This window comes from Glycine soja, chromosome 18, assembly GCF_004193775.1.
Source record: "Glycine soja cultivar W05 chromosome 18, ASM419377v2, whole genome shotgun sequence".
Lineage (NCBI taxonomy): Eukaryota > Viridiplantae > Streptophyta > Magnoliopsida > Fabales > Fabaceae > Glycine > Glycine soja.
This window is the reverse complement of record NC_041019.1, coordinates 15,416,813-15,429,806: the sequence shown is the minus strand read 5'-3', so window position 1 is coordinate 15,429,806 and position 12,994 is coordinate 15,416,813. Positions and strand designations below refer to the sequence as shown.

The 12,994-nt window shown below is 37.4% G+C and overlaps 1 protein-coding gene across 3 annotated transcripts; it reads right to left on the bottom strand.

Annotated features, from left to right (window-relative positions):
- Positions 1 to 354: 354 nt before the first annotated feature.
- LOC114394822 (PH, RCC1 and FYVE domains-containing protein 1-like) lies at positions 355 to 11,973 on the bottom strand. 3 transcript variants are annotated; one of them, XM_028356496.1, is made up of 10 exons: positions 11,199 to 11,973; positions 10,611 to 10,697; positions 9,904 to 9,993; positions 8,787 to 8,867; positions 8,412 to 8,582; positions 6,272 to 8,317; positions 5,443 to 5,589; positions 3,576 to 3,868; positions 1,872 to 2,024; positions 355 to 1,025 (listed from the first exon to the last, which is right to left on the bottom strand). In XM_028356496.1, the coding sequence occupies exons 1-9, from the start codon at positions 11,244 to 11,246 to the stop codon at positions 1,910 to 1,912; spliced, it is 3,078 nt and encodes a 1,025-aa protein (XP_028212297.1). In that variant the 5' UTR covers positions 11,247 to 11,973; the 3' UTR covers positions 355 to 1,025; positions 1,872 to 1,909. The 3 variants fall into 3 exon arrangements, with proteins under 3 accessions (XP_028212297.1, XP_028212296.1, XP_028212299.1); XM_028356495.1 differs by lacking the exon at positions 355 to 1,025 and having other exon boundaries at positions 1,404 to 2,024; XM_028356498.1 differs by lacking the exons at positions 355 to 1,025; positions 8,787 to 8,867 and having other exon boundaries at positions 1,404 to 2,024.
- Between the last annotated feature and the right edge of the window lie 1,021 nt (positions 11,974 to 12,994).

Sequence of the window (12,994 nt, the reverse complement as noted above, 5' to 3'; positions counted from 1 at the left end):
TATATATATATATATATATAAAAATTTTAAAGCAGAATTAAAAAAATTGTTAATAAACTGACATTCCGGAAGAACTTCTTCTGGAAGTTACTATGTATACTTCTGGAAGAAGTTGTTTCGGAAGATACTTCCGGAATCACTTCTTCCGGAATTGAGCACAGTAACTTCTGGAATAAGTTCTTCCAAAAACTCAACATTCTCATTCCAGAACTACTTCCGGAAGAAAAAGAAAGTATTCCGGAAGACTCTTTTTCCAGAAAAGTTCTGGAAGACACTTCTTCCGGAACGTTTTTCTGGAGTTCTTCCGGAAGTCCACCTTCCGGAAGAAGTGTCTTCCGAAACTTTTCTGGAAAAAGAGTCTTCCGAAAGACTTCCGAAAGAATGGTCTTCCGGAAATAGCCTTCGCGGAGGGGCATAATTGCCCATTCACTGCTTGCTGGGTGCCCCAGCAATTTTGCTGGGTGCACGTAGCAACTCCCAACACAAAAATATATTGGTCCACAGCAAGGCCCAAATTAAGCCCATAACTTCAGAGAGGTTTCCGCACATCCTGCATTCTTTGATTGCATGCTTTGAACATACCTCCCACTGACTTGTTTATTCATAACCCAAATAGTTTCCATGTATAACTCTTCAGCTTTACTTGGATCATTAATTTGCCAAGGTTTTAGGAGCTTAAACTCACCCATTCCCCCCTTTTTGTGGTTATTTATGCAATTTTTGTTTAATCTTGTCTCCATCCCTCAGTGCTTCCACAAAATCAGAGAGAATTTGGACCAGAGCTTGAAGAAGGTTTAAGAAGAATGTGACTTAAACCATCGGTTTCCAGTTCTAAAAAGAAGCAGTATAAAATGACGGCGAAATCCTGAGGGACACACAAGGAGAGTGAAGTAGAAAAACTCAAGATAAGGCAATGGGATTCTAGGAAGAAAAATCTTGGATGGTACTTTTGCTACTTGCTCCCATGAAGATGCACTTGAGCAGTCATCGCCATTTTTCCAACCTTTGCCATTAAAAACCTTTCTCTGCAAGATTTAGGACAGATGCTAATCACAAATTGGCACATCTAAAGTGTTTTCAGTCTCTTACAAGGACCAATGATGATCTAAAATTACCGCAAAAATTAGTGTTGTAACTTCAAAGGATAAAAATAATAAAACCAACTGATACGGGGCTATAAAAATATGAATAACTACCAAATGTCCAAATCCTCTTCACTACAATTATATCGACAAAGTCTTATCTCTAAGTGATTCTGCCTACATGGATCAAATAACACCATTCAGCTCAATTAATACCTAGTCAAATTTAAACACTATCAACAAACCCTTTTAGTTATTATGCATGGTGAAATCCTCCCATATTTAGTTTAAAACAACTGTAGCAGCAAAATGCAAAGATTATACATGCAAAGCTATTGAGTACCAAAATGGTAAAAGGACCAACAGTTAAACGGTCATACAGCCAAGGATGTAAAGTGCAGTGTCACTATGCTCAAAAATGGAGTGAGCATTTTCCCAAAATGCCACAGTAAGAGATCACTAGGTTGGCAAGAGAAGTTAGCTATACAGTAGGCAAAAAGAAACTGAACAAAAGAATCCTCAGCTGCAAGTAAACATACACGCATTTTCACTGTTGTACCAAAAATAAAACATCTGAATTGCACCACACTCATCACTAAGTACAGTAAAGAAAATTTTCCTCCACTATTTTCCTTTGGGTGAAGGGAGGGAGGTTTTACTAGCATTTTTCTGGAAAGTTACAAGATTTCTTCCAACTGTGGTTTTTTCCCATAATTTTGTATCCTACCTGTCAAATTTGGACAAAGATCCTTGTTAATTTTGGAAGAGGTAGAAGGGAAAAGAATTTACTGTTTCTATTGCGTCACAGAAGAAGGATGGTTTTTGCTTCAGGGAACAGATTCTCTTGCATTCAATAAAGCAACTATATTGTGCCGCTCCAATATTTTGGTTCCATTTTCAGCCCACCATTTTTCAGCTTGCTCTTCTGTGAAATGCCTTCGACTGTAAAAACAACTGAGAATTTCAGTAAAGTGTGCATGAAATCTGATTGCCAGATAAACAGATAAAAATATTCCTAAACATCCAACACAATTTTAAAATAAATGCAGTAGATTTTCCTTTCCCTTTGTTTTTTGTACTCCACAACACATACACAAAGCTAGCAAGGGGGTGAATCAAACATGTGTCTCCTCCCCCTCAGTCCAGGATATAGGATACCGTACCAAGCCAAAGATTAGGCCACTATCAATACATCATATTTCTCAATGCAAGGAGCACTATTTTTTGGTCAGTAGGTTCTTATCATTATTCACTTGAGAATCAAACGGTTAAATAAGATTGACAAAGTATAAAAAAAATATATAAGCTGCTAGATTGATTCTGTAGCAGCATCATAGGGCATCGGCCTCAAGTAGCCACTGTGGATGGGTTAATTAACCCTTTCATAATGTCTGAATTTTCAATAGCCAATCTTTGCTGATACAATTACTGGATAACTGTGCAGGTAACACCTTTTTCCTTGCATGAACTATCAATTAATTTTCAAATATGTATCCAGAGATCCAGCCAGAAAATCAATTGAATTTAGACATTGCAAAATAAAAAGGTTATTTTGACATAAGTGTTGCAAAGGAAAATATATTTTAATCAACTTTCATTTTAAAATCTCTTCATAAATATTTTTAAATTGAAGTTGGAAGATGAAGAGTCCTTGCAAAAGGCAACACTGATTTATCTTATCAGTATATATAAAGCAACAAACATCTGGTTTTTTTCTCTAGGGAAGACAAACGGTCATAATGTATCAAAAGTATTAAAGTCATCGTAGATGTATTCCACTAAAATGGGCAAGCTTTGGCCACTCCAAAGATGTAGACAATGTTGAACTGTTGATAACTTTTGTTATATTTCAAGTATGTATGGGTACAATTTGCTAATAGTGTCTCATTTTAAGACAATAATGCAAGTTGCACACACAGAAAACAGCATGATTGAATACTAAGTGACACAAGCTCTATCTAGCCCCCACATCAACCAGCTCTGGTAATATTTCATGTTGTTTTCATGGAGTAACAAGTTGTAAATGGAAGTAGAAGTATGAAATGCTGGTCCATTAAATCTGTTCTATAACAAAGTTTCAGATTTGGTAATAAGGAAACAGGAACAGAAAAATGGTTTAAACAGAATGGATATGCAATACACGAGGTGGTTGGAAAAAGTCCTTCGAACAGTTATATTTTTTTATTAAATCAACTTTATAACAAACAGTTTGATCATCCACCATGCTTTTAGTTAACTAAAAGTAGTGATAAAAACATTATAGATTAAAAGAAACCCAATAATAACAAAATGGTCTTGTAACCAGGCAATGCCACTTCTCATCAAAGTGGAGATTCTGAGTTCATAAACTATTTTGTAATAGTTCTTATGCTTAGCAACAAGGAATTAACTCTAACATTGGCCATAAAATTTTAGAATAAAACATACTGTCTATATGAATGCGATAAAGTTTTGATATGTTTAACAAATTAGAGGATAGCAAAGAGTAAATACCTGAAGCGGACACGCTTAAGCTCATTACCACCACCTGGCTGTGAGGACAAACTTACATACACACCTGGTTCATCTTGCACTACCCACTCTGCCTTTCCACTTTGTGTTTTGGTACCATTAGCTAATATCAGATTTGTTACAATGCTGCTGCCTTCATTTTTGGGAATGACGGTGTTTCTTATATGGCTCTCATCTAAGGAATTATGTAGAATGCTACTAGTGTTTTCAGCAAAGGGCTCTGTACTGGAGTCAGTATTATGTCCTTCTGGCAGTCTTTCCACCATTTCTTTCAACTGTAACACAATTTAACATCCACATCATCAGGTACAAGCCAAAATCAATATACCATAGATTTACTGTGTTTGGTACAGTTTATTTTAGAGAAATAATTTTTTTCTGCTTTCTAAAAGAGATTTTAAAAATAGAGTTCCATTCAGCGTTACTGTTATCCAAGGTTATCAATTGCATTTTACGACGGATGGCAGTGAGAACCTTTAAGCACCATATCAAAATGGTGGATGGCATGGCGGTCTATGGCAGACAAAAAAAAATGTATTTATATATATAAAAACTGGAACAAAAACAACAAAGATGGCATATGTATATATATTAAAAAAAGCATAATGACAAACTAAAATTCATAATATTCATAGTTAGATAATTGTCATCACATAAAGTCATAAACATAATTAATAAAAACACCAACAAAAAGGATAAAAACAAATAATGAACACCAATTATAATTGGGATAAGGTTTTATATAAGAAAACCTCAGGACAAAAAACAAATAATAATTCTGAAAAAACAGAATTAAAACTCTGAAATTAAAAGAACGGAACGGAGAGGACAGTTCTGAAAAAGGGAATTTCAGCACCAACATAAACATGCAAACAGAATGAAGAACATTTGAAAAGAGTAGAAAAACAGTTCAGGAAAAAAAAAACCCGAGTTTGTCAGAGTAGAGTGTGTCGCCAGAGCATATAGGGTCATCGGACAGACTAGGTTGCAGGACAGAGTAGATCGCCAGAGCAGGGAGGGTCGTCAGAGCAGAGTCGGTCGCCAAATGAGTTTGCACACGGGTGCAGCTAGGGTTTGAGTGAGTGTGAGAAGGGAGTCGACAGAATAAGAATTATTTTCGGGTTGGTTGTTTCTAATGAGCCAACCAGAGCCCACAATTTCGAAAAACCCAGAAAACACCCGACATGTCCACCATGGCCACCGTGAACCGTCACGAAATATGGCCATGGCAGGCGTCATAGCCAAATGGCGGACGCCGTTATTTTAGCCAAAATGGCACCTAACGGATTGCGGAGTCCACCATCACACCATCATAGCACCGCCATTTGACAACCTTGCTGTTATCAATGGTGGAATATGGCGGAAGGCCAAAATTCCACCACATAAACATGCCATTGTGTCTTATGGCGCTGCCATGGCGGGCCTCTCCCCCTTCTTGGTGCTTATAGTGGTCTTCTTTGTATGTGTCCATGGCAGGCCTCTCTTCACCGATTGAGGAAAGTAGATTACATAGTTTTTTGTCAAGTGAAAAGTGGGGAGAGGGAGACCAAAAAGAATATTAGTTGAAGTTCTTAAAGAGGGATCTCAAGGTGAATAATATATATGAAGATTTGGTCTTTAACCAAGCCAAATAGTATCATGTGATGTGATCCATGTAGTCGTCATCACATAGTGGAAGAGAATTGTGAAGAAATATTTGAATTAAAGTAGAAAGAAAGAGATGTGGGACCCACACATAATATTCATGTAGTCGTCATCACATAGGTTGTAGGTCTTAGATTTAATCTTAAAACATGCTTACTAATGCAGAATAGGAGAAAAAGGAAACCCTGCTGATAGAATACCCAACCTGTGCAGTTAATGGCTTTATGACCTCTTTTGCTGATTTACACTTTCCAGCTTCATCTGCAGCTACTGCAGTCATTTCCTTCAATTGCGTTGATGTTCTCTCATGTTCAGCCTCTAAAATTTTTGACTTGTGAGTAAGCTCTTCAACCTAACCAGTATATATGATCAGTTCTGAGATGAGTATACTTCAAACATTTTCAAAATATAGATCACAAACAAATAATCAAAATATTATTAAAAAGCTAATTAAAAGCTATAATAATTTTAATTCAAGTATCAGATAATTCTTTAGTTCAATTATCACATGTGACCATAGGTTCTACCCAAACCTAAGCAATGAATACAAACTAGTAAACGAAAATGCATAGTAAACAATTGATGCAAATGGTGCCATAAATGGATTTTTTATTTTTATTTTTTATGTTAAGGTGGACCCCTTATTCTCCAAACTCTGTATTTACCCTGTTCTCATTTTAAGCAATTTCTTCTTCTATCCAAAAGAATCTGATAATAAAAAATGTATTGAGATATGCAAGTTTCTAGAGGTTAATCAACAATTTCATCAACAATAATTTTCTTTTGCAGGGAATCAGTCCCAAACATATGAATACTACTTACATGCAGTACATATATGTGACATGAAAAACCCCTTCTAAACAGTTTCAGGTGGGAAAGAACATAAGCATGAAGCAGGATTACCAAATTCATCATTAGAAGACAAGGTTAACCATAAAAACGGAATATATCTATCATACTATCATTTCATCGGGATTAAGCAAGGTTCTCTAAAAGGATAGATACACATATGAATCAGATATATATATGCTTACCAGTGTCCTTAAACTTATAACTTCTAGACTTAAAATATCATTTCTGTACTTTAAATCATCATTTATATCTTCATAAGATTGTCTTGGACTTGACTTTGATGAAACTGGTGACATTGATTGACAAGATATTCTTGCAGCGGGCTCAGAAACTGAAAGGTGTTTCTTGGAATCCATAGAAAGAGAATTTGATGATTTTGAAGGAGCAAAATCCCTCATCTGCAATTTTCCATTTAAAGATGGGAAAAGATGGCTATCTTGTGAATCTGGAAGCTTTGATTGACTACTTTCTGTTTGAATAATAGAACCAAAAGATGCAAGCCTTAGTAGTGTTCCCTGTATTTTAGTGATTCTATTGTCTTGCAAACTTACGCATCTCAAGCTAGGTGTTTGCACTGAGGGTACTGATTCAATGGCAGCTTTCCTAAGTTTAAGATAACAATCATCACAGACTCTATACGGCTTGTTGGAATTGGGAGCAAGGGAAGCTTTTATAGATTTCTTGCTGGTGCATGATTTGCAAAATACAAGTCCACAGTTGTAACAATTATGACGTTTTCTTCTGAAATTAAATAAATTGCGACATCCAACACAAGCAGAATGATCAACACTTGGTATCCATTTATGAAGACATACAACAGCAGTAAAGTTTGAACCACAAAAAACACTTTTCACTTGTTTATCTTTTAAGAACTCAACAAGTGTTGGTTTATTCCTGTGATCACTGTCTCCATGACCTAATTGCCCATTCAAACCCTTTCCCCATGTGTAAACCTCTGCCTTGGAAGTCAGGACTGCAACATGATATGAACCACAGGCAATATCTTCTACAAAACTATCAGAAATTATATCTTCAACACATGTAGGGACTTTCCCATCAGATGCAGGACAGCCAAGTTGTCCATACGCTGTACTTCCCATTGTATATAAACGTCCTGACGTTGTCAAAGCAATTGTAAGACTGTGGCCACAAGCCACTCGGCAAATGTTTTCAGTACTCAATGCATTTACACACTCAGGAACTAGTCTAGGTTCCCTATCAGCATGTCCAAGTTGGCTTTTATCTCCATCACCCCAGGTGAACAGTCTTCCACTAGATGAGCGTGTAGAAGATTCCACAGATTCATTTACCACCTCAACAACTGCAGCAGTGTGCCAAACACCACAGGCAACCCTGGTTGTTCTCAACCCTTTCAAATTTTCTACTTCCCGAGGAATATTTGCGCTACTAAGATCTCCATGTCCTAAGGCACCAAAAGTTCCATCACCAAATGTGAACAACTGCCCAGCTGATGTAACAATAGCTGTGTGCCAAGGTCCACAGGACACATATAATACACGTAAGCCCTCCAAGTTACCACCTACTTTCTTGGGAATCCAGTGACTGACTTCATTTCCATGCCCAAGCATGCCAGAATTGTGAGCACCATCACCCCATGTATAAAGATCCCCAGAATAAGTAACAGCGCAAGTATGATATTCTCCACATGCTACTAACTCAATATTCATGCCACCGAGGGTGTCAATGAGCTTAGGGTGAAAAACATCCATTTCTACACCATGTCCAAGCCTACCTCCTGACTCCTCTCCCCAACTAAATATCTCTCCCTGCTTGGTAACTAGAACAGCATGTCTGTAGCCACAACCAATACTATGAACATCTAGAACTAACTTTGATTCCAATGCCTTGGGAAGGAATGCATCCATCTCAGAACTAGATAAGGCTCCAACTCTATGTACACCACCACCAAGAATTCCATCGGCGATCCCTTCTCCCCAAATAAAAACATCACCTAGGGAATCAAAATCTTCATGATAAGAACCCTGGCTGGAGGAACTTACAGCACTAGATAAACTAACTCGAAATGCCTCAGATGCAGAATTTCGATTGCTTGAGTTATCCACAGACCCAGAGGATAAAGAGGAATTTGCAAGTGATTCAGCTTGACTGGAACTCTTGCTAGCTGCAGAGTAAGAAATTATTTCAGAGAAAGCCTTTATCCATCTATTTTGCAAGTCAATAAAACCTCCACCAGCATCCCCAGGGTCCTGTTGTTTAAAATTGGAAAGAGTGAAAAATATAGCAAATTGGAAATGTCTTTCTGAACTGTATGAAACAACAAAAGATGAAAGTCACTGTTACAGAGAATGGTGCAATGGACGGAGTGGATCTTCGTGTGCCAGATTTTGGACTATCAGAATACAGACTATCGTCAGTTCTTGATTCAAATCTCCACTTGTGGTTGTTACCTCGAGTAACTAATGCCTTAAGACCAGCAAACCAGATTTCAGCTTCATCTTTATCCTTGCATATCTGTACATGGATTAGCAGTGGGTCAAATCCTGAAGTTTACCAGGTATAAATCCCCCATCTTACACAACACACTACTTAATAATATCACACTAGTTTTTCACAACCAAAACAGTGAAAGAAAAAGATGACGAGAAAATGTTAATTATAGGCCTAGTAGGTTTAATTTGCAGAACAAATTAACAATTATGCAAAAAGAGCACGCACCAAATCCAAGGACCTATCATTGTATATAAGAGAAAATGACTGATATTCCTTTTCAGGCCGTGGATACCGCTGAAATGTTGCCTGGATGATAACACCAAATCAGAATAATGTGTATGGATCAGAAAGCCAATGGAAAAACAAAGTACTAAGGATCAGATAAACGTTCGTATTTTTCCAACTATTCCTACAAAGAATACAACAACAACAACAACAACGCCTTATCCCACTAGGTGGGGTCGGCTACATGGATCAACTTCCGCCATAATGTTCTATCAAGTACCATACTTCTATCCAAACCATTAATTTCGAGATCCTTTTTGATAACCTCTCTTATAGTCTTTTTGGGTCTTCCTCTGCCTCGAATTGTTTGTCTTCTCTCCATCTGGTCTACTCTCCTCACTACAGAGTCTACCGGTCTTCTCTCTACATGCCCAAACCACCTAAGTCTATTTTCCACCATCTTCTCTACAATAGGCGCTACTCCAACCCTCTCTCTAATAGCTTCGTTTCTAATTTTATCCTGTCGAGTCTTACCACACATCCACCGCAACATCCTCATCTCCGCTACACCTACTTTATTCTCATGTTGGCTCTTGACCGCCCAACATTCTGTTCCGTACAAAATCGCCGGTCTTACCGCAGTCCGATAAAACTTTCCCTTTAGCTTGATCGGTACCTTTGCATCACATAACACTCCCGATGCTTTTCTCCATTTCATCCATCCTGCTTGAATGCGATGATTCACATCCCCTTCAATTTCCCCATCATCCTGTATTACAGACCCAAGATATTTAAACCGTGCGACTTGAGGGATAATATGGTCTCCTATTCTTAGAATTTGGGCTTAGGACCGAACTCAACCCCACACAACTTGTAAGGTGAGGACTTCTCAAGCTTTATAAGCTCTATTTAACTCATACTCTAGTCAATGTGCGACTAAACAACACCCTTGAAGCTGCAATTAAGGCAGCCCCCAAAGTGACCGTCACTGAGGCAGTCTAGGGGTTACAACAATTAAGGCAACTTTCCAACACATATCAACTTCATAACTGAAATTGCAATAAAGGCACCTAGAATTAACCATTGAAAATACTCTCTAGGCTTTTTACAAACGTACAGTTCGCTGCCCAGGAATGATCCTTGAAACTGTACTGAGCTTAAGCTGTTTCTCGTCCTTGCCAGAGTACCATAAGAGTAGAGACTCATCCTGAAACCAAAACCAAAAGCATTGAATAGTGTAGAACAAAACATACATGCCGATTTTTCTTGTTCTTAATTTTAAATTTATTTGAAACACACAGTACTTCAGATATGTAGAAATGATATCTGAATGGATTGGGCTGAAATCAGAAACAAGCAAATAAGCGCATTTTAAGTATTCCTGGCAAAAGTTAAGTTTAATACTCAAAAACTAATATACAGAAGTTCTGTATTATAACATTGAAGACACAATGCATCTAAAGGCAATGCTTTTGACCTTTTCTTTCTCTCAAGCATAATTTGCATGTTATATATATAGGCTGTTTGGCATCTCAGATTGTTCAAACATGATTCACATGTTCCTAAACCACTGTCCACTACTAGACTATATATTTAACTACTGGTTTTAGTCTATTAACATGTTTTTTTTTTTGTGGTCATCATGTCTATAAAAGTGGCCTAATAGTTGCTGTTTTTATCACTTTCCATCAGCAAACTGTTAGTGTCAGTAATTTCTTATTTGTATAAAAGGTACAAATTTTTAAGTCAAAAAAGGATGTAGTTTCATGTCCTTTGATGGGCTAATACAAAATTTTAGGAGAAGAAATACCAATAGCAACTTACGTTGGAAAGCCTAAATGGACAGAACTTTGGCTTCCCTCTTTGCCCGTACTTCAGCAGATATGAGCCTTTCTTAAGAGATATAATTGCCTACAAAGGAAACAAAAAGGTTGATTATCCAATACAGAGGATGATAAGGATGAGGCAAGACTTCTGCTTCCAGCTTCAATGTCTCCTTATGTCAGCAACCGGTCATAAATTAGGACAAAACTTAGATACAGTTTCATGGGTGTTGTTTCTGTTGTTCTTCAATCAGAATTGGAGTTTCACCTCAGTAATCCACAAATACAGATTTGCATTAAAGAATAATACAGATTAACGAAGCAAAACTTCAATTCTAATTGAAGAACAGTACAAACAACACCTAAGGAACTGTATATAAGCTTCGTCCTGTAAATTATTATTCTTATTCACCCCATTAAAAATATATTAGCTTAGCAAGACCATAACAACGAAGAACCAAAAAAGTACAGCTAATGGCACACACAGGCAAGCAAATTTTATCTACATTTTCCATTTTCTCACACTAATCATTAAAAAAACACAAGAACAACTAGAAAAAAAGCAAAAAATAAAATAAAATTGGTGAACCTGCTCGATGTCTCTCTCGCCAGGAGCGGTTTTCTGATGATCAGCCATTCAAGTTGCAACAACAATAAGAGGCGCTTCCCAAGAAAGGACCCAACACCCATTTGAACAACGACTCAAAACAAAACAACAACAACAACAACAATATATAACACCATAACAAAGCAAGCTCCAACCTCTCCCCATGAAACCCTTTTTTTTCAAATCAAAGAAGCGAAGAAGCTACATTCGCCTACCCCATAATAGCTCAGCGCCACCGTAGAAGGGTTAATAAAATCGCAGAGAGAAATTCGCCTCCGGTTCACCACTTTCAGCTCCCAAGAAACCCTAGAAAACGCGTTCCCCCCACAGAAACCTCGGATTATTCTCCCTAGCGGAGAGGGCTCGACGGTGCCAATGTGGGACAAAACGACGACGCCGGAACCGAAACGAGCGACAATGAGAGGAATCCGAGGAGTACGAGAAAAACCTAACCGTTTTGGGAGAGGTTGGGGTCGTTGGAACCGCGGCGAGGGAATTCGAAGCACGAAAGGGGTGGTATGAGGAGAAAACGTTGGTGAGAAACAATGTCAATGGCTTTGGGGTATTTTTTTTTACTGAGCTCGGATTCTCGGTTTGAAAATTTTGGCTAACACGCGAGGGAAAGAGGGTGTCTCTCTCTTCTCCCTCTTTCCTCTGTTGTGAGAGGAGAAGCTAACTGTTATTTTCTGCCGGTTAATGCCACGTAAGTAACTGAAATCTGGGGGATGGGGATGGCTGGTTTTGTCGTTTTCTGGAGCTTTGGGGGGACAAATGAGTCCAATTTCGGGATTTGAAACGACATGCCTCGCTGGTGTCGCTCTCTTCGGGGAATTTGATCTCGTGTGATGCGGACTATGGTGGAACCACCTTCGAATTTTTCCCTTACTGATCTTATACGATAAAAAGGCTGTGTTCTGCATGGGTGCACCGTACAGTACACTGATCCTTCCCACATCAGGTAATTCCAGGGTGATTTGGCGGGATTTTTTTTTCACATACATATAACAAAAATTATCAAAACATATAATTTCTTTCATTATTTATCAAAACATACACTTTTACTACATATTGTGCAAATTCGGATTCTGGACACCCGAATTTATACTATGCTTTTTTTAATTTATTTTTTAAATCCATTGAGAATTCGAGTCTTTTAATCCAAATTTTTAATGTGATTTTTGTTTTTTTTTAAATTAATTTTTAAAAAATATTTAAAAATATATAAATAAAGAAAATTGATAAAATTAGAGAAGATAACAAAGTTAAATAAAATTAGTTAAAATCACTTCCGTTGAAGAATTTTTCTAATTTATATATAGTATGAAATTAAATACATTGATAGCAAACCAAAAATTTGTTCAACTAGAACTTCTAAAATAATGGGGACACCTATTTTTTGAATGACCTACTAAATTGTAAGTTGAACAACGTTTTGGTTGATCTTTTCCTCTCTCATTCATATTAGTCCGTATTCTTGTTGATTTTGGCTGACTTTTTTTATTTCTTCCCGAGTGAATAAGCAATTTAGTCCCCGAGATTGTACTCATTTTGCATATTAGTCCCTAACTTAATATTAAATTAAAAATAGTCCCTATCTTTGCATAAGTGTTGCAAAATAGTCATTCCGTTAAAATTTTAAAGTAGCGTCGTTAGTGAGGTCAATTTTAGTGCCACGTGGACTATCCAACGTGACACTAAAGGATGACGTGGCATGACACGTGGACGTGCCCCCTAAAAGATGTCACGTCATTTAATTATAACAAAACGAGTAAATAGGC

What these genes read in the sequence shown, in the direction of transcription:
- LOC114394822 (XM_028356496.1), bottom strand. Translation starts at nt 11,246, where the DNA reads ATGGCTGATCATCAGAAAACCGCTCCTGGCGAGAGAGACATCGAGCAG. An exon ending in GCGAGAGAGACATCGAGCAG is followed by an intron (nt 10,698 to 11,198) that starts GTTCACCAATTT and finishes TTTCCTTTGTAG; the next exon opens with GCAATTATATCTCTTAAGAA. An exon ending in CTTAAGCGTGTCCGCTTCAG is followed by an intron (nt 2,025 to 3,575) that starts GTATTTACTCTT and finishes TTGTTTTTACAG; the next exon opens with TCGAAGGCATTTCACAGAAG.